At 48.6% G+C, this 24497-nt stretch overlaps 1 protein-coding gene across 1 annotated transcript in view; it reads right to left on the bottom strand.

Moving 5' to 3' along the window:
- LOC119394545 (alpha-1,3-mannosyl-glycoprotein 2-beta-N-acetylglucosaminyltransferase) overlaps nucleotides 1-24497 on the bottom strand; it is a 148987-nt gene that overhangs the window by 42760 nt on the left and 81730 nt on the right. Inside the window, exon 9 of the mRNA XM_037661868.2 lies at nucleotides 574-678. Coding sequence (XP_037517796.1) covers nucleotides 574-678 — 105 coding nt within the window. The remainder of the gene's footprint in view (nucleotides 1-573; nucleotides 679-24497) is intronic.

A 24497-nucleotide genomic window follows, 5' to 3' on the forward strand; every position in this document is an offset into this window, starting at 1 on the left:
ACCATGTGGTGTAAACAGCATCTCAGTGTGGACCAAAATGAAGGCTTTCTCAGATTTGTGATCTTTTCTCATGAAATTGAGAAACCAGTCGCCTGAAATTAGTTTTAATGCAAAATATCCTTTCTGTAGGGTAAGAGATTTCTCACATGTTCATACATAGCACAATATTACACAGGAAAAAATGCAAACATAGAACATTTTGCCAAAATTTCTGGAGGCATATATGGCAGAAAAATTGCAGTAATGTTATGGAGTTTCGAATGCCTTACACAAATGCCTTTGCTTAATATGTAAACTAAACTTAGTATTGAAAAGAGAAAGGATACTCTCAGAATAAATTTTATGACAAACAACACTCGGACGACATTCTGCAAAATTCGGAAGGCTCCCACGACCAAAAAAGTTTTCTCTCCGAAATCACTGTTTTCAATTTTTCCATATACATTTGAGGTGGTCGCCAAAATAGCTGGGATGTTTGGCGTGGAATGACCCACATGCAAATAAGGTTATCTCTGATAGGACAAGGCTGAGAGCAAAACCCTTCCACATTCATTTGCTTCATACAGAACTTACTTGCTGACTCCAATTTTGCCAAACGTCTTGGTACGTGAGACTTCCGGTCTAATGCAGGCTCGGTCCTTCCTCTGCTCAGGTTGTCGAATCCAGTCATCCCAAAACCTGTGCAGGCAAAGCCTTTATTCAGTGGAATCATTTTACATTGCACTTCACTGTGCAAAACAAGTGAAGCCAGCAATAGAGCTTTCTGTTCGCAACGCTACACTGCCACACAAAGGACGCATGCCTCCTCTTGCCCTCTGTGCATAGCACAGAAACATATTGTCATGTGGCCGTGCCAGTGATTAAGGCAGCAGTTGGAGTGCTCAAGACAAAACTCTTTATTTGGGCGGACTTGTGCCCGTGAAACAAAAAGTCAAACTACAAGCAATACACACTGTACACCAATAGCGGTGAACAGAGCGTTGGCCATCGATAATTTGATCTGCAGTAAGGTGTGTCGGCATTCATACATGCGGCATGGAACATTCGAGCCTTGTCGCTGGTGGCCCGGCTAGTTCCAGAATAAACTCAACTACTCGAATTTATGCGCTCAAGCCTATTACAGGGGTGGAAGCGGGCTTGAGTGTTTTGCAGCAGCTCAGGGAGCAGCAATAATGCTGTTTTGGAGCAGCTTTGGAGCACCAAAATGTTTGTTTTGGAGCAATGCAAGTTAGTTTTGGAGCAGAATTCTAGGGTCAAACATCACTGTTCTTAAATTTTTTTTAATTTCTGGTAAACACAAGAAATTCCAACGATATTAGAAAACATTCAATACTGTTGAACCAACCGCACTTAACACAAATGATATATATATATATATCTATAGACTGACAAATGAAAAATGTTCATGGAAATAAAACACACCGTAGCTGACATGAACAACTGAAGACTAGAAATCAACAAATAATGGTTGCCTCCATGCTAAACTCCATGAGGCTCTATAAAAAATACGTTCCTGTCCCACGATTAAAGCGACACAGCCGACATTACAACAGAGAGGAAAAGAGAAGAGAAATCTTTCGTTGCTAAACCTGACTACACTTCAGAGGAATTTTTTTTTTAAATGTTCACACAAGCTACAGTGTACTCGACCGTGAGCCGAGCGCAGGTTCTGACGAGCCAAAATCGAACAACGCGTCCGATTGCGTAGCCTCGTCGTGCAGCAACGAGACTAAGCTCGTCGCTGCACGAGCGTGTTTACATGCTGCGTTTATAACGTCTAAGGGCTTGTGTGCAATGCAAAATATTCTGCACATGGAGAGGCACGCTCTCACTAAAAAAAATGTGTTTCAGAAATGGTCCAACCGACTTACACAAACCGAAGCCCTGTGAGTGGTTTCGCAGTTGGTAGTGGCTTCATTGACCGCAAATAGATAAAACAAATTTTTCCTTCTCATCCAGACTTATGACACAAAATCCATATTACACACTCAGCTATACAGCTGTTTCCTTAATGCGAAGTTTCTAAATAATGGTCGCGCGTTTACGTCCGCGGCACCTGCTCACACTATCCTCATGGCTTCACATCAAATTAAATATTCGCAGTAAATAGAACCTTTTCAACATTATCAAGCGTCAACGCACTTACTTTTACTCATGTTCGCAATCCCAGACCATGATGACAGCAACCGCCTCGCGCGCGCAGCGCGCCAATAAATTACGTTGCCGCCGGCGTCACAATCGAAATATGGCCAATACTCTGAAATACTGCCGATCCAGCGTCCCATGTAATTACGTCATCGCCACCATCTTGAATATTTTGACTATAATAGTTAGCACAACTCACTTTCTTTACAGTGTTCTACTTTCTTGCAGCTAGCTCCTGTACAGGCTCGCTAGCTTTCTTGCGCCTTCGACAACGTCACAAGAGCGCGCCAAGTGATGTGATGATGGTGATGATGATATAAGCTCGCATAGGCGCGCCACGACACGGATGACAGCGGCTTATGAGGCACCAAACATAGCCTTGGTGATTGGTTCCGGCAGTGCACCGGAGCCCATCATGGAGGCCGTGCACCAAAGACCGCTTGGGAGCAGTTTCGTCGCAAGAATGCATTTTGGAGCAGAATGGCGCAGCAGATGCAGATTGGTGCAGCGTGGCGCAAATGGCGCAGCACTTCCACCCCTGCTATTAGAAGATTCTGAAATAATATGGAAGGTTCTCACATATTCGGGTGTGGTTTGCACAAGACAGTAGTTATATGTGTAACGGACCAGTTACATAAAAATAGCCAAAGAAGCATGCGTGGCAATGCCACCCCCTGAAAAAGTATTGTCCTGATGCTTGTAACAGAACATGGAAGAAAAAAAAAGTGCACACACAAATGAAGTACAATACTAAAGCAAAAAGTAGAGTCCTCAGGTTCACTAACGCACATAAAACAGCTTAAGGGCACAGGGTAAGGCAAAACTTGAAGGAATGAAAAAAAAAGATCACCTTTTTTTCCTTGCAATTTGGGAATTGTGAACCTTTGTGCATATTTTCCACATTTGTGCTTTTCTTGAAAAGTTCTTGTGGCTGCAAACATCCTAGGACAAGCCCCTTGTATGCGCTCCGTGCTTATGGTCTATTTTTCTAAACAAAACTTCGTATACAAAAGCCAGAATGCTTGTCTGGAGTGAGCTGTGTCAATACTGCCATCATTAAACGAAAGAACAACATCCAATGCCGCAATCCTTAAGACTCTGAAGCCTAAATAAAGACAGCAAGGACTCTGCAGGGGTGAGACGGCTGGAATTGATTTGGGAGCAGCTTTTGGAGCAGCAAAATTTTGATTTTGGAGTAGAAGAACCCTGATTTGGAGCAGTTAGCGGAATTTTTTATGTCATCTTAGGAGCTTGAAAAACAGATATGTAGCAACTTGGGGGGACAAGTACATATTTAAATTGGCCTAGGATAGACGTAACACTGAAGCAGCTTTTGTAGAATGTATCGCCAGTTATTAACTATACTACCTCTTTAAATACTATGTGACCTATCTAGCCCGAGTAAGAAAAGCATGAAATAATTGAAAAAAAAAAAAAGGTCCTGCAAACTAGGTTCATTCCAGAAGCCACGGATGTGGCTATTTCGCGCAAAGAAAACACAAGGGGAGGGTTAAGGGGAGCGCAAACTTTCGACTCATAACCCTCCGCTTAACCCTCCCCTTGTGTTTTCTTTGCGCGAAACAGCCACATCCGTGGCTTCTGAAAGAACATGAACCGACTAGCCCAACAGCGTGTGCTTCTGGAAACTAGGTTCACTTCATAAAAATGTGAAAGAAAAAAACAACAACAAAAAAGTGATTGCACAAGAATTGCAGTTACATAGCAGTAGACCTTTTTAAGATCAGTGATATAATTTAGTAAATTAGTGCTTTGGCTTTTATTGCGATAGTAATTATATGGACATTCTGAACAGGTTTTTGCCGTCGGCATCACAGTCATGTTCCGTATAAAGTCCAAATCGATAACATCCCCCGCGCATCTTATGTTTTACTCTTCGGTAAAAGTGCGCGAGCGAGGGTGACGAACGCGGCTGAGGCAGACATTAAAAGAGCTGATCGATGCCCGTTGCACGGAGGGCACATGCAATAACATAACACCACATGCCAGGCGTGCCGTTGATTGCTACTTATGCAGAGAGGAAACGCGCCGCCCGTCTTGAAGGAGCACGAATGAACACGAGAGAGGGAGGGGGGGGGGTCACTCGAGCAGTAACTGTGGACTGAGTTCTAAGGGCGCGGTCGCAATCGCTGGCGCGTGCGCTATTTCGGCTGGCATCACAGACAGCTCGTATACCCTTCTAAGTGCTGTGATCTCAACGCTTCTCTCCTTTGAGCAGCCGTATTCTCTTGCCCCAGCGTTTTGTAGTTACGCGAGATCGGATCCATAAGTGTTAGTTAGCTGCCAGCCGTTGTATAATATTACAATTTGATGCTATCGCATTCATTGCTTCACTTGCCGTGAAACTGACTTTTTTTGTAGATCTGTTTATTAAGCTTTTAAAGTTTCTCCAGAGCTTCCTGTAGGTCAGTGTTTGTAAGGAGGCCATCACAATAAGCACCTTCAGCTTGGCCGCGCAGTTGGCGTAGCGTTAAACCTACTGCACACTTTGAACAGGCGAGGACAAAGGCACAAAGGCGCGCTACCGCAGTTCGCTGCCCCTTCATGCGGGACCGCCTTTGAGAGCGCGGCGCGGGAGCCAATATACCTCGCCGCATTGACTATCTCATCAAACTATCTCGCACTGACTATCGCGTGCGGTACTGCGAGCATAGCGCCGCTGCGTACTGCACGCATTTATTAGGGAATGACACAAAGGCACTTCGTATCAGTCCTCTGCTGGCTTCGGCGTGAGAAACCACTAGAGCATTGCGGAGACGCGCCGCATGCAGGAAGCTAGTTGTCGCCGCGTTGATACAACAAGGGTGATGCCTCTCCCGTGCACGGTATGGGTCGTAACCATAGTTTCCTACCCTTACCTAGAAGGAAAAGTGGTGCAAGCTGTTGGACGCATGGGAATCCCGGGATATGTGAGCTTCAAACTTGACTCGGATTCGTATCCTTCACGTAGAAACAACGAAGACGCGTCTGGCTTCAACACGTTCCTTGCGTCGAAATGGCTGATTTCTTACTGAAGGAGCACGTAGTGAGCTATTTCTTTTTTTATTATTGCAGAAAAACGAGTTTTATTTAACACTGGAAACTTCTGCATCGATGTATAGTTTTACGAAGCGTAAAAAGTAACCAACGGCTGCTAAACTTGGCAGGCAGACGACAAAGGCAGCGTTCTCTCTGCCACTGTTCGTCGTCCGTTTCTTTCTTTCGCCGTTTGGTTATGCCATCAAGGTGAGTGGACATTTTAAAATATAATACGCGTAAATGACATCCGCTTATAAAAGTTTTGTTTTAGAGAAGCTTTATTTACGCAGTCGTATCCGCTTTTGAGCCGAAGCCTCGTACAACACCAGCCAACACAAGCCTCGCAGGCACATATACCGTCATTCCCAGCGCTCCAATGGCGGCCCTTAAGAAATTCGCATAGACGGTGGCGCCAGATTTCCCTCTAGGTATTCTTGTAAGAAACTCTATGGTCGTAACGGTACGAACACTCCCACAGCAAACGCGCGTGTAGGTGACCACGCGCAGCAGCGTCGTCGCGAAAACCATTGCGACCGAAGGAACACGCTACGCACAACGCAAGAAGAACCTGAGAGCCATTCCCGCTACGCAAGCCACTTGATAGCGCCAGAAGCCTAGTGAGAAGCAGCAGCACGCTTGGGGCACGGCAGAACATTTTTGGGGCGCCACGCATATTTACAACAACCCAGAGGAGGTTATGACGGCATCATGGGAGCCCTAATTAGAAAGGTGCATAAAAAAACGCCAGGCCTGCGTGGAAAGCGCAGCACAGTCACAGCGAAAGCTGGAGGGAGCGGCATTTCTAGAGCTCGTTATAAACTCTCTTGTGGCTACTAACACAAGCACATTAGCAACGTACCCACTACGCCACAAATCATAGTTTTTGGGAAGTTGGGAAGCACCCACTACGACATTATTCGTTATTCTGCAGAGAAGCGAAGTACCATCTGTAAGGCATTATGTGCATTTCGTTGATGCGACGGTTGATGACAATGAAGAATTATGGCTGAGCCCTTTGTAATGGGTTGGAAGCTTTAAACGACCCACTAGTTACGTAATTCATATTGTGTGACGCCCGGTCATTATTTACCTGTTCCACCACGCTTTATAACATATGTTAACTGGAGAAACGGAGAGCGAGAGAGAGAGAGAGGGAATTAACTTTATTGAGACCTTGAGGAAATGGATCATGGGAGCCTTACGGGATCAAAACGGCAAGTTGGGCGAGCAAACGATAGCCTTACGGGCTTCCTTGGCAACCAATAGAAGTGCACTGCGAGGAAGGAACCCACTACGCTACAAATCATCATAATTTTTGTGAAGAAGGCAAGCAGCCACTGCAATTTTTCGTCATTCTGGGGAGAACCGTGGCGCTCGCTAAACACCTGTAAGGCATTATGTGCACTTTGTTGATGCTTTGGCTGATGACAATGAAGAATTATCGCAGAGGCCTTTGTAATGGGTTGGAAGCACTCAACAACCCACTCCTGTCGAAATTTGCATTGTGTGACGCCCGGTTACAGAATTCGCGTTTGTGTGATGCCTGGTTGTTATTTTACTCTTCTACCACACTACATTACATATGTTAATGTGGTTCCTTCCTGACATGAAGCCTGTATAGGGTGTTTTTGCAACGCGGTTTCAAGCACCGGCATGGCTCCGAGGTAGAGCACTGGGCTCCCACGCAGAGGGCCCAGGTTCGAACCTTGTTCCATCCTGGAAATTTTTTCTTATTTCCTTTTTTTTCTTATTTCGTGCGATAGTGGTTACGGACACCGGCGGCGGCGGACAACTACGGCGCCAAAAACGGCCGTTGAAATGATCTCATAACAGCTTTCGCTGTAAAACATGGTTGGGCGCGTCTACGCGTTTTGCGAACGTCTCATTTTCGTGGTATCCCAGGTACTGCTATAGGTGTAACTTGGAAAATCATGCTGTTAACTCAGCCTTCTTTCCCAACGAAGCTGACGTGGGCATCGAAATTCTGGCTTTTGAGGCTGTTTCGGAGCAGTTCAACGCAATTTTTGCGATTTTCATGCTTTTGGAGCAGCTTGGCGCAGGAAAACGGAATTGTATCAAAAATGCGCAATATGCACAGCTGTCTCACCCCTGACTCTGCAACGCAATTCCCATTAGCTCAACACTTGCAACGTGCAGTTTGCACGCACAATTCGGTCTAATTGCATCACAAAGAATATTCATGTCCATTAGATCCTACCCGGTGTCACCTTGCACGCGATTTGCCTCGAAGGACGCTGAAAAAGCTGAGAGGCTCAATGATGAAGAGCTTGCTGGTTCAGCGTTCAGCACCTCAGTACATCGCCGGCATTTATTCGCATTTATAAAAAAGCTGTATTGATTGGCACGAAAGTTTCACTTGCTGAAGACCTTCTTTACCCTCAGCATCTCAACTTATCAACAGGCACGACAGACACAAGGTGTAATGAAGCTAGGTGCTGAAAGTGTTTGAACAAATGTGCTCCGAAGAATAAGTGCGAATAAAAAGGCACACAGCGTCTTCGGACTGCCTTAGAAGTTATGTGACAATTGCTTACACACAGCTGACTCCAGAAAAGCAGTATTCTGGCTTTCGTACACAAACTTCTTTTTTCAGAAAAATGGACCGTAAGCACGGAGCGCATGCGAGGGGCTTGTCCTGGGATGTGTGTTCACTCGCCACTTGCTTCTAGAAAAACTGGTCTTTAGCCACAAAACATACTTTTTAAGAAAAGCACAAATGTGGAAAGTATGCGCAGTATGCACACTTCCCAAATCGCAAAGAAGAAAAACGTGATTTTTTTTTTCAAAGTTTAAGGGGGGATGCGGAGCTAAATGTCAACTTTTGAACTGCTGCGCTAATTTTGATGAAAATTTCAGGGATGGCTCATCTTCCTGATATTAGGATATATTCTAATTTTCAGCACCCTAGCCTGAATACAAAAAAAGCTACAGCTGTTGGAATGATCAATCATGTATGCTAACTTAGGAAAACTATCATTTCAAAAATAATGATAATGTATGAGTTAATTATCACTTTAAGTCTTCTAGAAAGTTTGTAGTGCAGGATAAGGCCAGTCATATTTTTTATGACGTTTCAGTAGAAATGCCATCGCTCAAAAAGCGAAGATTATTTTTTTCCTTGTCACTGCATGTCAGACTAGTGAATCGTTTCTTTGTGTTAGAAACAACTTAGGGATCAGAAAAGTACCTTATCTTGTTCCTCACAAAATTTTAGTCTAGAAACAACCTTGTAAGCAGCTTTTGGTGCAGCAGTTTGGTAATGATACTTTTCCTAAGAGGCTCCTTCCTCACGAAAATGTGAATTGAGAAAAATGATTTTGAAGATTTCACAACATGCTATTTATTTCGATGGTCTAAAAAAATGATCAAAGTGACCTCCTGCACAAATACGGCCTTCCTCATCAACATCACACTGTTCTGTGACAATTTCATGCAATCGTCTTCAATCTTTCGCAGCTTTGGAGCTGTCAATGTTGGTCACAAAACGGACCACGCGTTGATCGCAATGAACTCCCAGGAAAACGAACATACAAGCTCAGTGGCACACAGACACGGCAAGAGTAACTCAGAACTGGCGCGAAAGCAGCCGTGGATGGTCACGTGATACGTTTCCGCCAATTTGAGTTTCAGTTCCAGTTTTCCAGAGACTCTGCTGTCGTCGCGCAGCTCACAATGTGCCTTTTTAATTTATTTGTTTGTCCTCTGATGTACTCTCGACAGGAGGTCTTCTGTGACAAAAAAGTGGAAAAAACAAACAATGTAACACGGGCATTCAATTCGCGTTCGGCTTCTTGCCCGCTTTGTAGCCACGTCTTGAAAGGGGCATTTCAGAGACGCTCTCCCCAGCAAATTCGTGCCACCCTGTAGTAAAAAGAATTTTTTTATATTTATTCCGTTGTACAGATGACAGCCAAACTTGGTGAGCATGTTCTTTAAAGGCCAACTGCGGCGATTTTTTGGCCATGTCAAAGTAATGGTGCTTTTATGTTCCTGAGACGCTCCTGTTACGGGCCCGATAGCAGAAATACTCGGCAAATTGGAGAATAATTTTAAATAAGCAAAAAAGCGCAACACCGAAACCGAAACCCAACCGAGTGTACTGTCTACGTATGACGTAGACGTTGTTACGAACGAACCAGAAGTCGTGCAAGGCATGCCGGTCACGCCGGCGCGGAGTATGAAAACTGTGACAGCCGGGACGACCAGCGAAGCGCCGGTCAAACCAACGCTGTCTGTCGCCTTGTGCACAGCAGACGCTTGCTGTAGCGGCCGAAGCGCCGAAGTTAGCGGTGCCCTCGGCTGAGTCACTTCCGCCTCCTTCCCAATACTGACGTCACAGACGCAATGTTGCCAATAATTGTGGGAAGCCAGGAGGGCGTTTGCAGACAATCTTTAAAATTCATTTTCCAAACAATCTGCGCATGTCTCAAGCCTGTAATTTGGCATAAGTGATGGAAACATGCAAAGGAACGTACCCAGCGAATTTCATTGAGATCCATCGACCTCGAAAAATCGCCGGAGTTGGCCTTTAATGAACCATCCATCCAAAACAAGTCAAATTTGAAAAGTCATATTTCTTTGCCCCGCATCCCCCCTTAATGCGTGCCTGAATCGTACCACAAGGGCTTGACAACCTCATCTGTGTGCAATGTGCTCGGTCCAAGATGCTAATACATAAATGTCAGTGCCCTATGCTCTTGTGAAGCACCCATGATGTGCGCGATTTCTGCCACAGCACCAGACAGTCAACGCATGACACTTTTTCATGCACTCCCAAGTGCCAATGTGCCAAATGTTCTTGATCACACAGTTCAAGGCAATGATGATGCACAACATTTCTGGCCAAACCGTCGTCGCATCAAGTGCTTCGTCCTGTTATTTCCGAGGTCTGTGCAAATTGAAGTGCCAATGCACGAAATGCTTAACTGCTTGTCTGAGGAGTCGGCCCAAAATGTGCCTTGATGGTAGTCAGCTGCACTTTTATTATGCTTGCAACAAGCACGCCACATTTTATGTGGAAGACTTCTGTGTATGGCTGTCGATCTGCAATGAAGAAGCACATGAGAACTACGTAGAGCCCATCTTGTGAGGAACATAGAGAGAGCCAGGTGGTACTTTAAAGCATTTGCATTGTGCGAGTTCATTTTGATGGGGATGCACATGACAGTCTTCAGTATCTTCAGTGCAGAAGAATTGCAGCTTTAAAAACAAAGTTTTCTTTGTGTTTTCCACAATACGTTTGGCCACATTAATAAGTTAATGAAACAGTTATTTTTGGAGCACCTCTATGCTCTAAAAATATAATCTGAATAAATCTTGAAATTTTTGTTTTTAGAGTATTTTGAAGAGTAAAAGTATTCTGTGTCTCTAATTACACTCAGAGTTTTGAATATTGGTGCACTACTATTTTTCTGGTGTTTTTGTAGACACATATGCCTCATAGTAGAGAGGGGGAGAACCTTGGTGATATGAATTTTTCTGTGGTCTTCACCAAGGCCTGCAATTTAATGGATTACGGTTGCTGTGAATAGATTTTCACCCTGCAATGTTTGATACAAGCGTACACTACCACAAACAGGTGCTGCCTGCGCTGCCATGGAAGACACGACACAGGAACCCAAGCGCAGGAGTGCGTGCTGCACCACTGGTTTGTCAGCATCAGCGGTGTGGTGCATTGTCCGAGACTGTGTGTGCATATCTTGGAGGCCCTAATGCACTTTTAGGTTACAGATGATGCTGGCATCACACTTTTTGACGTGTGCTGCTGCGCTTGAGGCAGCATCGTCGTACTATGTTTACAAGTGCGTGCATGTCAATGCAAGCCATGTTTTTGCAATTACCGTATATACTCGAATCTAAGCCGATGTTTTTTTCGAAAAAACGATGTGCGAAAGTGGGGGGGTCGGCTTAGATTCGAGTACCACGATTTGGCTGCCGCTGCCACATGCCTGAAGGCCTGGCCGCGCTAGCGGCCTTACGGCTCTTGATGCGCCGATCTCAAGGTACCGGTTTTGCATGCTGGAGGCTCATTTTCGCGATAGGCAGTTTTAGAATAGCGTACGCTAAGTTAGCGTTAGCGTTTGCGGCCCGCTATTTCCGTCACTTAACGGGAGCCCGCAAGCGGTTAGCGTACGACGCATGCGCAGTTGCGCGAAAAGCCAATGCAAAGCTTTGCGCACGCTATTCTAAAACTGCCTATTCTACGGTAGCTGCATGGTGACGAGGCCGCTCAGGCCTGTTCAGCAGGAGAATAGTGGTCCCTATCGCTTGGCTATCGCATGGCGGACGGCGCGGAGTTGGTCAATGGTCATTCTTCTAAAAGCGATTGTGCAGTGTAGTTGTGCCTCTTGCTCACGAAACGCCTGTGTCAATTGTGCTTCAGATTCGATGGCACCAACCAGGCGGTGCCACTACAGCGCGGCGTTTAAGCGGAAGGTCATGTTACATGTGGAAAAGACATCGAACCTACGAGCGCAGCAAGAGTTCGGCGTGCACGAAAAGAATGTGCGACGATGGCGAAAACAACGTGCGGAATTCTTCGGTTGTGCAGCAACCCGCATGGCGTTCACTGGACCAAAAACCGGCCGACACCATGCTGTGGAAGAAGTTGTCGCCGATTTTGTTAGAGAACAGAGGGAAGCGGGAATGCCCGTGACGACTGAAATTATTCAGGCGAAGGCCAGAGAAGTCGCCATCGCGAAGGGTGTCTCACGAGCTTGTTTTAAAGCCAGCAGGGGCTGGACAACACGCTTCATGAAACGGTTTGGATTCAGCCTGCGACGACGGACCTCCGTGTGTCAAAAGCTTCCAAATGACTTCGAGGAGAAGCTTGTGAAGTTTCAGCGGTACGTAATGGACAAGCGGCGGGAAAACGGCTACGAACTGGGACAAATCGCGAATGCCGACCAGACCCCTGTGTTCTTTGACATGCCGATGACGTACACCGTGAACTAGAAGGGTGCGAAGGAAGTGAAGCTCAGGACGGCGGGTTACGAGAAACAGCGAATGACGGTTATGTTGTGCTGCACCGCCGATGGGCGGAAACTTCCTCCGTTCATAATTTTCAAACGAAAGACCGTACCAGCGGGCGAAAAGTTCCCCAGGAATGTTGTCGTGCGTGTTCACGAGAAAGGATAGATGTCCAGCGGTTTGATGGAGGACTGGGTGAAAACGGTTTGGGAACGCCGTCCAGGGTCCGCATTGTGCAAGCAGTCACTTCTAGTCCTCGACTCCTACCGCGGCCATCTGACTGACGGTGTCAAGACCACGCTTTCTCGTGCTGGTACGGACATCGCTATAATTCCTGGTGGCATGACTAGCCAACTCCAGCCGCTTGACGTCGCAATTATTAAGCCCTTTAAAGACAGGCTTCGCAAGCACTACACCGACTGGCTTATGTCGGAGGAAGACCAGTTTACCCCAACCGGGCGCATCAAGCGTGCTTCGCTCGGCCAGCTGGCAAACTGGATCGCCGCGGCGTGGAATGAAATCCCAAATGAAATGATAATAAGAGCTTTCAAAAAGTGTTGTATCTCCAATGCGATGGACGGAAGCGAGGATGATGCTCTCTGGGACGAACTTAGCAACAAAGAAGACAGCGATGTTGCGGACGATGATGACGACGACGACGACTACGACGATGAATAAACTTATGTACTACATGCCTACGGAGTGTGCGCTTGCGTAAGAAAAAGGGTATGTCTGCGGAGTGTGCGCTTGAGTGAGAATAAAGGCTGTGTTTTCTACCAATAAAATGGTGTTCTCTTTTTTTTTTCATTCAGCCTACATTCGAGGAAAGTTTTTTTTTTTTTTTTTTTTCTGGCCTTGTCAATTTCGGGGGTCGGCCTAGATTCGACGGCGGCTTAGATTCGAGTAAATACGGTAGATATGCTATGAATGGTGGACGAGGCCTGAAGGAGGAAGTTGTCGGGCTTGGCGAAGGGGCTAGGCCCCGCAACGTCAACATGCACAATTGTCGGGGACACACACACCTACCAACTCTAAGATTTGCTCGGAGGACGCCTGAAAAACAGCCCCAACGACAAAGGACAGAGGTTCTTCTGGCCTTTACCTGTGCTGCACCCCTCAGGTGACAAGCGGAGAAGCATACCAAGACTATGAAGGGGCTGCTAGCTGTAACAGGTAACAACACATTGGGTCCCTTAACTATATGCATGCCATATATTTACGAATGCATGTATGACCACTGACTTGTAAAAACTTTACTTGCAATCATTTATGTCTGTCAGTGATGTTGGTGCAGCCCTGAGAACCCATATATCAATACATATGCCAGCTTTCTTTTGTTGCACACTAATTTTCTATGTCTTCTGTTGATACAAATATCTTTTGCGACAATTCACATCAGCGAGATTTGACTGTAAATGGAAGTACTCCCGAGAATGTTTTCATCGTTTTGAAATCAACCAATGGCCATGTCCGTCCTGCCTGCTGTGCAGTTCGTGGAGGAGGAAAGGGCCAGCAAATTCTGGCTGTCTTTGACAAAACAAGATTCTCTGCTTTGTGTAGCACAAGTTTTGGCTCCCACACAAGCCTCAACTGCAGATCAGCAGCACTGTTGGAGTATGTCATAAAGGTGTGTAATAAAATTTCAGTGCCTTGCCTACGTGGCTGGAATGCATTACCATGGGCTACAATGCCGTTGCATTTTTTTGCACCTTGTTAAGCATGCATAGCACTTAAGGGCATAAGGAACTAATTGATATCGCAAGGTATGAGTGATAGCAACATCAGAAGACTCAATAAGTTATCTTATTTTGAATGGTTGCGCAAAAGAGACCCAGGCTATGAGACGCTGTAGTAGAACGCTCCTGATGAGTTCAGCCACCTGTGGTTCTTTAACGTGCAGTAAAATTGCACAGTGTCTCTATCAAAATGCTGTGGCTGGGATCGAACCTCCGTCTTTGGAATCAGCACCATAGGCCCTCACTTTAAAACAATCATTTCATAAAATGACACATTTTAGCATTGTGTTTGGTACTAGAGAAAAGCTAGAGATCACATGCAAACTATATTAGTGAAGATGAGGGTGTGGTTTTTGTGAACTCTTGTGATGGAAAGTTCTTTTTCTTAAACACAGAACTAAGGGACGTGCACTGGTATCATGGGCTCGAAACCGCGCGCAAAATACGAAGACACGGAAAGAAACAGAGCGGACCAGGCACTGAAAAACCAACAATGCTTTTTATTTGTGCGAACACGAATAAATAGGCTTTTCACATGAGAGGAGGGGGAGTGGTATTGAAAAAATGCATGCGCCCTGCCCTATGCAACGCATACCAAGCAATTTTCGGAGCAGCAAATATTTCCATCTTGGAGCACTTTCAGAAGCACACGCTGTTGGGCTAGTCGGTTCATGTTCTTTCAGAAGCCACGGAAGTGGCTATTTCGCGCAAAGAAAACACAAGCCTCCCCTTGTGTTTTCTTTGCGCGAAATAGCCACTTGGAGCACTTTGGAGCAGATAATTTTGCACCTTAGAGCACTCTGAATTTTACATCTTGGAGTGCACTAGAGAAGCAAATTGCATTAACATTCAAGCACCTGAATAATTATCATGGGGCTCTTATGAAGAGCTAGAAATATTTCGATTCATTGCAAATCTCATGGAGAAAATCATCTCAGGAGAACTCCATATCTCACTTGATAATGCAAAAATAAGGGCGTCTTGCAGTTAAGTGTTCTGGAGTCCACTTCAGTGATTATTTTCGACACTACCAAATAAACAGACAGCATACTGGATCAATAAAATTGTACGTTATGAAATAACACTCTAAATACATCAGTGTGGTTATCAGCAGACGTGGTAGACATACGCCATGACGTACAGCAGTGCCTCAATGCCAAGGACTCACACTATCGCTAATGCATTCCCCTATGACAACTACAAGGCGAAAGCCAGGTTCTTTTTCTTCTCGATCGATGTATTGATCCTCCCCCTCCCTCTCTGCAAGATTTAATTCTGCACCTCAGATGGTTTTGCACTGCCTCCATGATCGGCGCACCAATCACAGAAGCAGTGCAAAGCTACGATGTCACGTGATGACTTCATCACGTGACATCATGATATATGACGCCATGATGACATCACAAGTTTTAACGATCTATGACGTGATGACTATTTTCTGCATCAATTGATTGGCTGCCGACTGTCAATTTTCGTGTTTGATGAAGCATCTCATCTAAGGCTTTTGCATTAATATTGCGTATTGAACGTTAACAGCCTGGCTGTTAACAACCTGGACTTACATACCAAACTGTCCTCCATCATGTCACCTCTGTGCCATGTGCGAAAAAGCTTTGCTTGTCATCCACTTCACAGAGTGGATTGGCGACTCAAGTTTTTTTTAAATTTTTATTGTGATAACAATTATATGGACACTCTTGATGGGTTTTTCCAGTCGCCGTCGCTGTTGCCGTAATTTTCCGTATAAAGTCCAAATTGATAACATCACCCCGCGCATTCTAGCCACGGGTAAAAGCTCGCGAGTGCTGGCGAAGAATGCAGCTGAAGCGGATTTTAAATGAGCCAGCCGTCTGTCTCAGTCGCACGGAGAGCGCATGCGGTAACATCTTCCCATGTGTGGGCCTGCCGTCGATTGCTCATCAAGCAGAGAGGACACGCCCAGCACGTCTTTTGTAAGGAGCATGAAAGGACACCAGGGGAGGGGTGGGGGCGACCACATCGTGCGAAGGGCGCAGTTGCTTGAGCGCGCGCTATCTCGAGGCATCAGGAGACAGCTCGTAAACCTGCTGTGCTCTCAACGCTTACTTCGCGTTTAGAGGACTCACAGCCGGAAAACGCTTAGGTTCCTGTAGCGGCCATATTCCCTTAAACCAGCCCTGAGTTGCACGAGATTAAATCCAAAAGAGTTAGCTGCTGTTAACAAATCCAAAAGAGTTAGCTGTTAGTTAACAACAATACAATTTGTTGGTATTGCATTCATTGCTTCGCCTTTAAGTGAAAGTTTTTTTAACCGTCAGCTATTGACAGTGGAAAGCGAGGGGCGAACGTGTAACATGGCGTAGCCGCTTCACTGTGGGCCGTCAGCGACGGGCCCGCTACTGACAGCTGCGCTTATTAAAACGCAATTGTGGCTGCTCCGACCAGGAGGCATGCTTTTAATAATGAGATGACATTTTTAAAAAAGCAACCAAAAAATTCGAATTGGAACCCTAGCACTCGCGAGCTCGAAAGGGTAGGGCATTTTAGGGGGTATTTACCGCAGAGTGATTACAAACTCGGATGTGCTGGCAGAAGGAATTACGAAAAAGCTCTTTTGCATGAAGATCCATGGATAAAGTATATCTGAGGAAAAGTGTCAACACGTTTTCACCGTTCGCATCTATTCCATAGACGCGAAGCACAGAAAATTCGATATTGTTCCATATACTATCTATTGGTAGCGATCCCAGATTTCATTCCGCGATGTCCAGAAACAGAAGTGACAGACATTTTAATGGCACGCATGTAGTTATTACTGAACATTGCTTTCCTTACGTGCCGTGCGACGCTTGAAACGAGCTATGAGCTGTGTTTCTGGAACAGACGACATCCGCCAATGAATCGTCGCCACACTTTCTTGCTACCGATAAGCCTAGATGTCACGAGCCTCTGCGGAGAGCGTGTTTTGCTGTCAAGCAGACTTGCAGAACAGAAGCTGCATCGGCACCATGCATGGCATTGTGGCTTACTCGGTGTCACGATCTGCCCCGGGACCGTGGACGAGGGGGGCCGAGGCGCCCGCGCTCTAACAAGGACGACCCAAACGCATGGCAGGGTAACAGCTACTGACTGCCGAGCCGCGCTCGTCAGTGTTTATTCTTCACGCACGACCAAGGTTGCCTGCCGAACCTGGCGAGGTAATGAAACTAGGCTAGGCAGGGCGCCACACGCTCGTTACACCCCTCACCCCCAGTTATTGTACACAACATAAAAAATACAAGTCCCAGCCGGTTCGACGTTGATTTAGGTAGGCGAAAAGCGGTCTGGTGCCCTTTGTCGTCGATTGCTCCGCCTGGGTACAGGTGTTGAGGGACTAGGTGCTGTAGCACCAGGTGCTGCCTGTGCCACGCTTGATTCCTCCTGAGACTCTGCCGTGGTTGGCAGAGATGGCACTGAACTTGCCGGTGGCCCAACTAGTGGCGCACCACTGGAGGCGCCTGTCCCTTGCGAATTGGTTGTCTCACTGGCCGCAACTGGTGCTGCCGTGGTTGCAACTGGTGCTGCCGTGGATGCAAGCCAGGTCCCGCGGTTAGCCCTCACATGGTCAGCATGCCGGTGCCATGTGGTTCCATCCTGCATTCGTACGAGCAGAGAGGAGGAGCTTGCAGGCGAGACCACTTGTCCAGCAGACCAAGGTGGGCCAGAACGGAAATTCCTGGCGAATACTGGCACTCCAGGCTCCAGCAATGGCCCAGGACGGCACCCTTTGTCAGCAGCCAGCTTCTGCTTCAGCTGTTTAAGGAGCGCCGTGGACCGGAGGTCTGGATGCAGAATGTCCAACGGTGTCTTCACCATCCGTCCCAGCAGAAGCTCACAGGGGGCATGGCCGGTAACATCATGAGGTGTAGTCCGGTATTGGAAGAGTATGCGGGCAACCTGCGTACGGAGATCCCCAGCCTGGCTCTTCTTAAGTTTGTCCTTAATAGTCTGCACCACCCGCTCAGCTGCACCGTTTGAAGCAGGGTGGTATGGAGGAACCATCATTCGGCGGGTTCTGTTCTTTGTCAGCCAGGCCAGGTACTCTGCGCTGGCGAAAGCGGGCCCATTATCGGAGACTATGATGTCCGGCAGCCCCTGGGCTGCAAAAACCTACCGCAGTGCTGCAATGGTCGCACCTGCTGACGGAGTGGTGACAGGTAGAACTTCTACCCACTTTGAAAATGCGTCGACCATCACCAGGAAGTAGTGGCCTTTGAAGGGGCCCCCAAAATCCACGTGAAGGCGGGACCAGGGCCTCTGTGGGAATGGCCATGGGGTGATCTCCACATGACGCGAGGCCCGTTGATGTTCCTGGCAGACTTGGCAGCTCTGTACCATGTGAGCGATGTCCTGGTCCAGTCCAGGCCACCAAACGTGGGACCGGGCCACCATCTTTGTCTTTTCCACGCCAGGATGCCCCGCGTGCAGCAACTGCAGGACCCTGGACCGGAGACTTTGTGGGATCACCACCCTGGAACCCCAAAGTAGGCAGCCCTGCTCCAGGCTCAGCTCAGCGGCCTTGTGGCTGTAGGGCTGCTGCACCAACTCCTCCCCTCGGGATACTGCCTTCACCACCTGGGACAGGACCGGGTCCCGACTGGTCGCCTGCGACATAGCAGACCTGGAGAGTACCTCTGGGTACGCATGCTCCAGCATGAGCACTTCAGCTGGCTCTGGAACAGCAGCAGGCACCTCTGGCAGCGGCAACCGGCTCAGGGCATCGGCAGGCCCCAGGTCTTTTCCCGGATGGTACACCAACTGGTAGCTGTAGGCCGCCAGCTTCAAGGCCTATCGTACCACTCGAGGTGATGCCTGCACGGGGACCGCCTTGTCTGGCCCCAGTAGCCCCAGCAGTGGTTTGTGGTCCGTCACTGCCTCGAACTTTCGGCCCCACAGGTACTGGTAAAACACTCGACGCCAAACATGAGGGCGAGGCCTTCCTTGTCCAGCTAGCTGTAACGCTGCTCTGCTGTGTGAAGAAGACGAGAAGCAAACGACACTGGGCGTTCTTGGCCATCCTTGTCTCTGTGCGCTAGGACGGCTCCTACACCGTAGGGTGATGCATCTACAGTAAGGACAACAGGCTTGGCTGGATCGAAGTGCACCAGCACCGGTGCCTTGGTGATTAGCCGTTTACTGTGCTCAAAGGCCACGTCCTGCTCCTTCTTCCACACCCAATGCTGGCCATCTCGAAGCAGAATGTGCAGTGGCTGTAGATGCGTAGACAGGTTGGGCAGGAACCTCCTGTAGAAATTGATGAGACCAAGGTAGCTTTGCAGCTCTTTCTTGTTTCGGGGCTTCGGCGCCTTCAGAACAGCCTCAACTTTGCGGGAGGCCGGAGTCAGGCCAGCTTGGGAGATGACGTGTCCGAGGTATTCTACACTGGGAACCATGAACACGCACTTTTCCCGCTTGAGCTTGAGACCAGCATCCTGAAGTCGGGCCAGAACCTTGTGCACATTCTGCATGTGGTCTCCGTCGTCAATACCGGTGACGAGGATGTCGTCCAAGTACACTGCCACGTGCCTCATGCCCCTGAAGAGGTTGTCCATCTCTCTCTGAAAGATGGTTGGTGCCGAGGTCACGCCAAATGGTAAACGCGTATACTGGAAAAGCCCCATAGTTGTCGATATCGTGACATACTTCCGTGAGGCCTCATGGAGCACCAACTGCTGGTACGCGTCTCTGAGGTCGAGCTTCGTGAACTTCTGGCCACCAGACAAAGCTGACCAGAGATCTTCAATACGAGGCAGGGGGTACTTTTCGACGGTAGCGACGGGGTTGATCGTAACCTTGAAATCCCCATAGATTCTGACACTACCGTCTCGCTTGGGGACTGGAACGATGGGAGCGGCCCACTCCGCAGTCTTGACTGGTACCAGGATGCCTTCTCGCTGTAACCATTGCCGCTCCTGGGTGACCCCGTCCTTCAGTGCGAACGGCAGCGGGCGAGGCTTGAAAAACCGAGGCCGGACTCCCTCGGGTACATGGATGCCAGCAGTCGTACTGGCGAATGTGCCCTCCCCTGGCTGGAACAGTGACTGGAAATCTGTTAGGAGGCTCGGGATGTCTTGTAAGCCATGTAGGGCTGCTTCCTGGCCTTCTGGCAGCCGAACACCCAGTGCGCAAATCCAATTTCTGCCGAGCAGCGTCGGTGACGACCCCTTGGTCAAATACAGAGGAAGGGTTGCTTCCCTGTTGCCAAAACGAACGCTGACCTGGGCCTGGCCTTGGACCTGGGAAAGCTCTCCAGAGTAACTCCGCAGCGTGACGCCTGAAGCCTCGACGGCCACTCCGGGGAAGGTCCTTTTGAAAAGTTTGCCAGCCATGACCGACACACTGGCCCCCGTGTCCAGTTCCATGGAAATGGGGCGCCCGCAAACTTCGACGGTCAGCACGTACAGCGGCACAGACGACGGGACAAGGCCTGTGTGCCACATGTCGAAAATCGGCGGGTTCTCGGACACGACGTTGAGCCTGGCCGCGGAGGAACCCGAGCCTGCTGCCGCACGTCCCCGCCGCCACTTGCGACGCCTACCCTGACCGCGGGCTCGTGTGGAACCTGGGCTTGATCCAGGCTGCTGCTGTGGTGCGCTGTTCTGCTTCCCCATTCGGCATACTCGTGCAAGGTGCCCAGTTTTTCCGCACGTGAAGCACTGCGAATGTACGAACTGGCACTGTGAGGGGGAATGGGCGTCACCGCAGCGACTGCATATACCGCCCCTTGCCACCATCTTGTTGACCGCCGCTTCTGTTGACACCGCACGCGCAATCTCGCCGGCGTCTTTTGTCGCCGCGTCCATCGCCAGCACTGCTTTCACCACGTCGTCCAGCGAGGGGTCGGGAAGTTCCAGGAGACGTGTCTGCATGGCGGGGTTGTTTATGCCGCAGACGAAACGGTCCCGTAGCAGCGAGTCCAGCTGGTCCCCGAAAGCGCAGGTACTCGCCAAACCTCGTAGCGCGGCGACGAACTGCCCGAGGCTCTCCCCTTCCCGGCGGCTCCGGTTGTTGAAGCGGAAACGCTCCATTAGCGTGGACGACGCCGGACTGAAGTGCGAGCGCAGTGTAGTGAGCAGCTCGCTGAGCGTCTTGGTATGCGGTGTAGCCGGCTTTAGGAGGTCGAGCAGGAGACTGAAGACTTGGGTTCCGCAACTTGCCAGGAAAATGTCCCGCTGTTTCTCCTCGGGCGCGTCGTTAGCGCAGAAAAACACGTGAACTTGCTCCTCATAGATGGGCCAGGCGGACCCGTCTCCCTCGAACGGCTCGAGCCTTCCGTACAGCGGCATGGCGGCAGATGCGGGGGGCGTTGTTTTGCCGCTCTCGATGGCGTGGGTTGACACGTTGACTGTACTCGTCGCCAGTGTCACGATCTGCCCCGGGACTGTGGACGAGGGGGGCCGAGGCGCCCGCGCTCTAACAAGGACGACCCAAACGCATGGCGGGGTAACAGCTACAATCGGTGTGTCTGAGATGAAACTCTATTTGGCCGAACTGGTGGCCGGGAAACGGAAAGTCAAACAACAGCAATAAACACCGTACACTGATAGTGCCGAACAGAGTGTCGGCCGTCGAAAAACTGATCACTGCTGGGACCCACCATCTTTTATACATCATGCATCGAACTTTCTAGCCTTATCACTAGTGATTGCGCAATCTCTGGAATAAGCTTGACTATTCGAGTCATGTGCGCAATCTTGAAAAAATGATGACTGAGGGGCGAGAGAAAACGGCACACAACGAAAAGAAGTACACGGGCTGACGTGTTACTAGCAACTGGAATATTTTTATTCAGGAAAGACATAATTATAACGCAGTGAAAACAAATTTAACCCAACAAGTCGACCAAAAAAACCATATGCTCAGCATGCCTGCGTGAAGTAACGTTGTAGATAGGCCACGGAGAAAGAAGTATTTGAGGAGGAGAATCTCTAGGCTGCGGCAGCGCGTGAGGGCTGCGCGATAGCGTCACGGTGGAATGCGGTTTACGCCAAAGCACGACAGATGACGCTTTCGGCCTGTTGCCATTTTTTGCATGCTCTTCTATGGATGCGACGCATAAAAATTGTGATAGCGCCTTGTACATTGTAAAATTTCTAAGATTTCTGTCTGTAACATCAATCCGTAGATATGACAGGTATTTTAGCTGTAGTTACTAATCGATACTGCCAGAATTAGAGGCCGTACAGCGCTTGAAACAAACTGCTAGTAGTGGCCCCTGAGCAGACGACGTCTGCCGCCGCATGCACGCGCCCCTCGCTTCTCGCTCGCATGCTGTGCGCGCGCATACGTAGGTGGCCTTGAGAGGGAAAGTTCCCTTTGCGATTTGCAGGTTTTTTTCTCTTTAGCGCTCTGAGTGGCTTCGCGTTGCGCCAGTGGCGCCGACTCCTCGATGTTTGCGCGTGCTTTCCACGCCGCGACAAAAGAGAGTGCTTTGCAGATTTTGACCAGTGCTTCTTCAGGATGGGGCGGAAATGTGTCGTGCCGAACTGCGGCAGTGGGTATGCGTCCTGCAAGAAGAAGGTAATTCCCTGCAAAGTTCCTAGTCACCCATTGAGGTTGGAAGCGTGAGCTCGCTCCATACTAAGAGAAGACCGACAGCTGACGCCTCGTGACTACGTTTACGAGAAGCACTTCTCGGACAGTGACATAGACAGGCGGTGCTATTATGGCGAGCTTGGTGGCGAAGTTCTTGATAAACCGAAACGGCTAGTGTTGTTACGAGACGCCGTGCCTTCAATCTTTCCGTGCGCTGTCCCAGCTACTTGTCTGCTGTTTTCAAAAAAAGACAACGTGAAATTTCGACTACCTGGGGTTTCGTAACGTGCACCTAAATGTAAGTACACGGGCCTTTAGCATTTCGCCTCCATCTAAGTGCGGCCGCCGCAACAACCTCAATCTGGGCCCGTATTCTCAAAAGGCGACAATCGCAAAAGTATCGCCTTTGGTGTGCGCTGATTGGCTATTGAGGAAACCGGAAAAGTTAGGGCGCCATCTGGTAATTCCGCCGATGTCATTTTTGCGTCATGGTGCTCGACGGTGCTCTCGACATATTTGCAATAAACGGAGGCACCGTTAACCGTCGGTTCGTGGTGAATAGCATTTCAGTGACGTAGGCGGTAGCTTCTAGTATTCAATCGTCGGTGGATATACGCAGCATTTTTACGCTGAAGCTTTCATCGAGCATTACCTTGAGGTGTTATCAGCACTCGTTCTTTGCCAGCGCGTGTTTTTTCATGGTTTGAACGTCCCAGGAACATGAACCGTGCGTTGCTCGCGTGGCTTATCGCGAGCCGGCAACATGTTGAGATCTTGAGACGATGTCGCTGCGGCGGCACGCTACAGCTGAACTCTCCGAGTGCGCTGTGTTAAACTCTCAACGAAAATACGTTTCACACAAAGTTGCATTCTTTAAATGTTATACTGTGCATTAAATAATCGAACAAAAAAACGTTGAAAGCACTTTCAACACATCTTATATTTCAAGTAGCCACAGCCAAGCCGGCCAAGCCTGGCCACTGCGTAGAAGCAGCAGCACACGCTCGAAAACGCCGCACTCGGGTTGTTCTGCGCTGTACGGTGCGCTCACTCCTGTGTTGTGAGACATTCGTACAACCAACGGCCAGTTGCAACAATGACGTCACAGGCAAGTGTCTTTTTTACTCACTGAATGCATCAAATTCTACGTCACCAAACATGATACTATCGATTTTGCGATCGTTTGAGAATACGGGCCCTGAATTGATGGCATATAGGGTAAGTCCCATCATTCGTTGAAATAAATTATACCTAACTCATTAAGTTCACATTATAAAAATTACAGATTTCGCATTGCACAAATTATAACACGCTGGTAATTTTCCTGTATGTGATGCCAATTTTCTCGTTAATTTACCGAAAAAACTCTGAGTGCGCTTGAGCTTCACCTTTAAGAGTAGAACGCGATAGCGTAATCGAGCCCCGTGCGCATCGCCTTCTCAATTGCTAGCCTCACCGACGCCGACACCGGTATTTCTGCGAAACAAGCTCTTTAACGCTGTCGCGTTAAAATATGGAGCCGGCGAGTACGCACAAAAACACATCCATTCAGGCATGAAGCGCGAACGGCGAATCGGTGACGAATGGCCTTAAACCGACGAGCTTCACCGGAAAGCGCGGTGAGAGGGACGCGCGCATTTTTCCTTCTCCGTTAGCGGACTCTCACGACAGAGGGCGCGTGAGCGCTGTGCGCGATTCCGTGACTTTATTAGGACGCCCGAGCGAGCGCAGTTTCGCCTCCTCAAGAATTCTTGCTCTGTGAGATAGGCTATCTCCCCTTCCTGCAGACTGATAGAGGGGTGACTGATGCAATCCGGCCCCTCCCTCTGGATAAAGAGGGCTTCTATAATCTCCCTCTCCGCGGAGCCCCTGTGCCTGTAGATTACAGTTGTCTGCTCAAATGCAGGCTTGCAGCTACCCTGATCGCACCCCCTGCAGTGCATTGCCAGATGCGTGAACGGCCTCATATTAAAGAGCTGCTGTGCTCTCGCAAACGCACGTTGAGGCATCTACCAGTTTGCCCGATGTATGCCTTGC

Source organism: Rhipicephalus sanguineus, chromosome 5 (assembly GCF_013339695.2).
Source record: "Rhipicephalus sanguineus isolate Rsan-2018 chromosome 5, BIME_Rsan_1.4, whole genome shotgun sequence".
In the NCBI taxonomy this organism is placed as follows: Eukaryota; Metazoa; Arthropoda; class Arachnida; order Ixodida; family Ixodidae; genus Rhipicephalus; species Rhipicephalus sanguineus.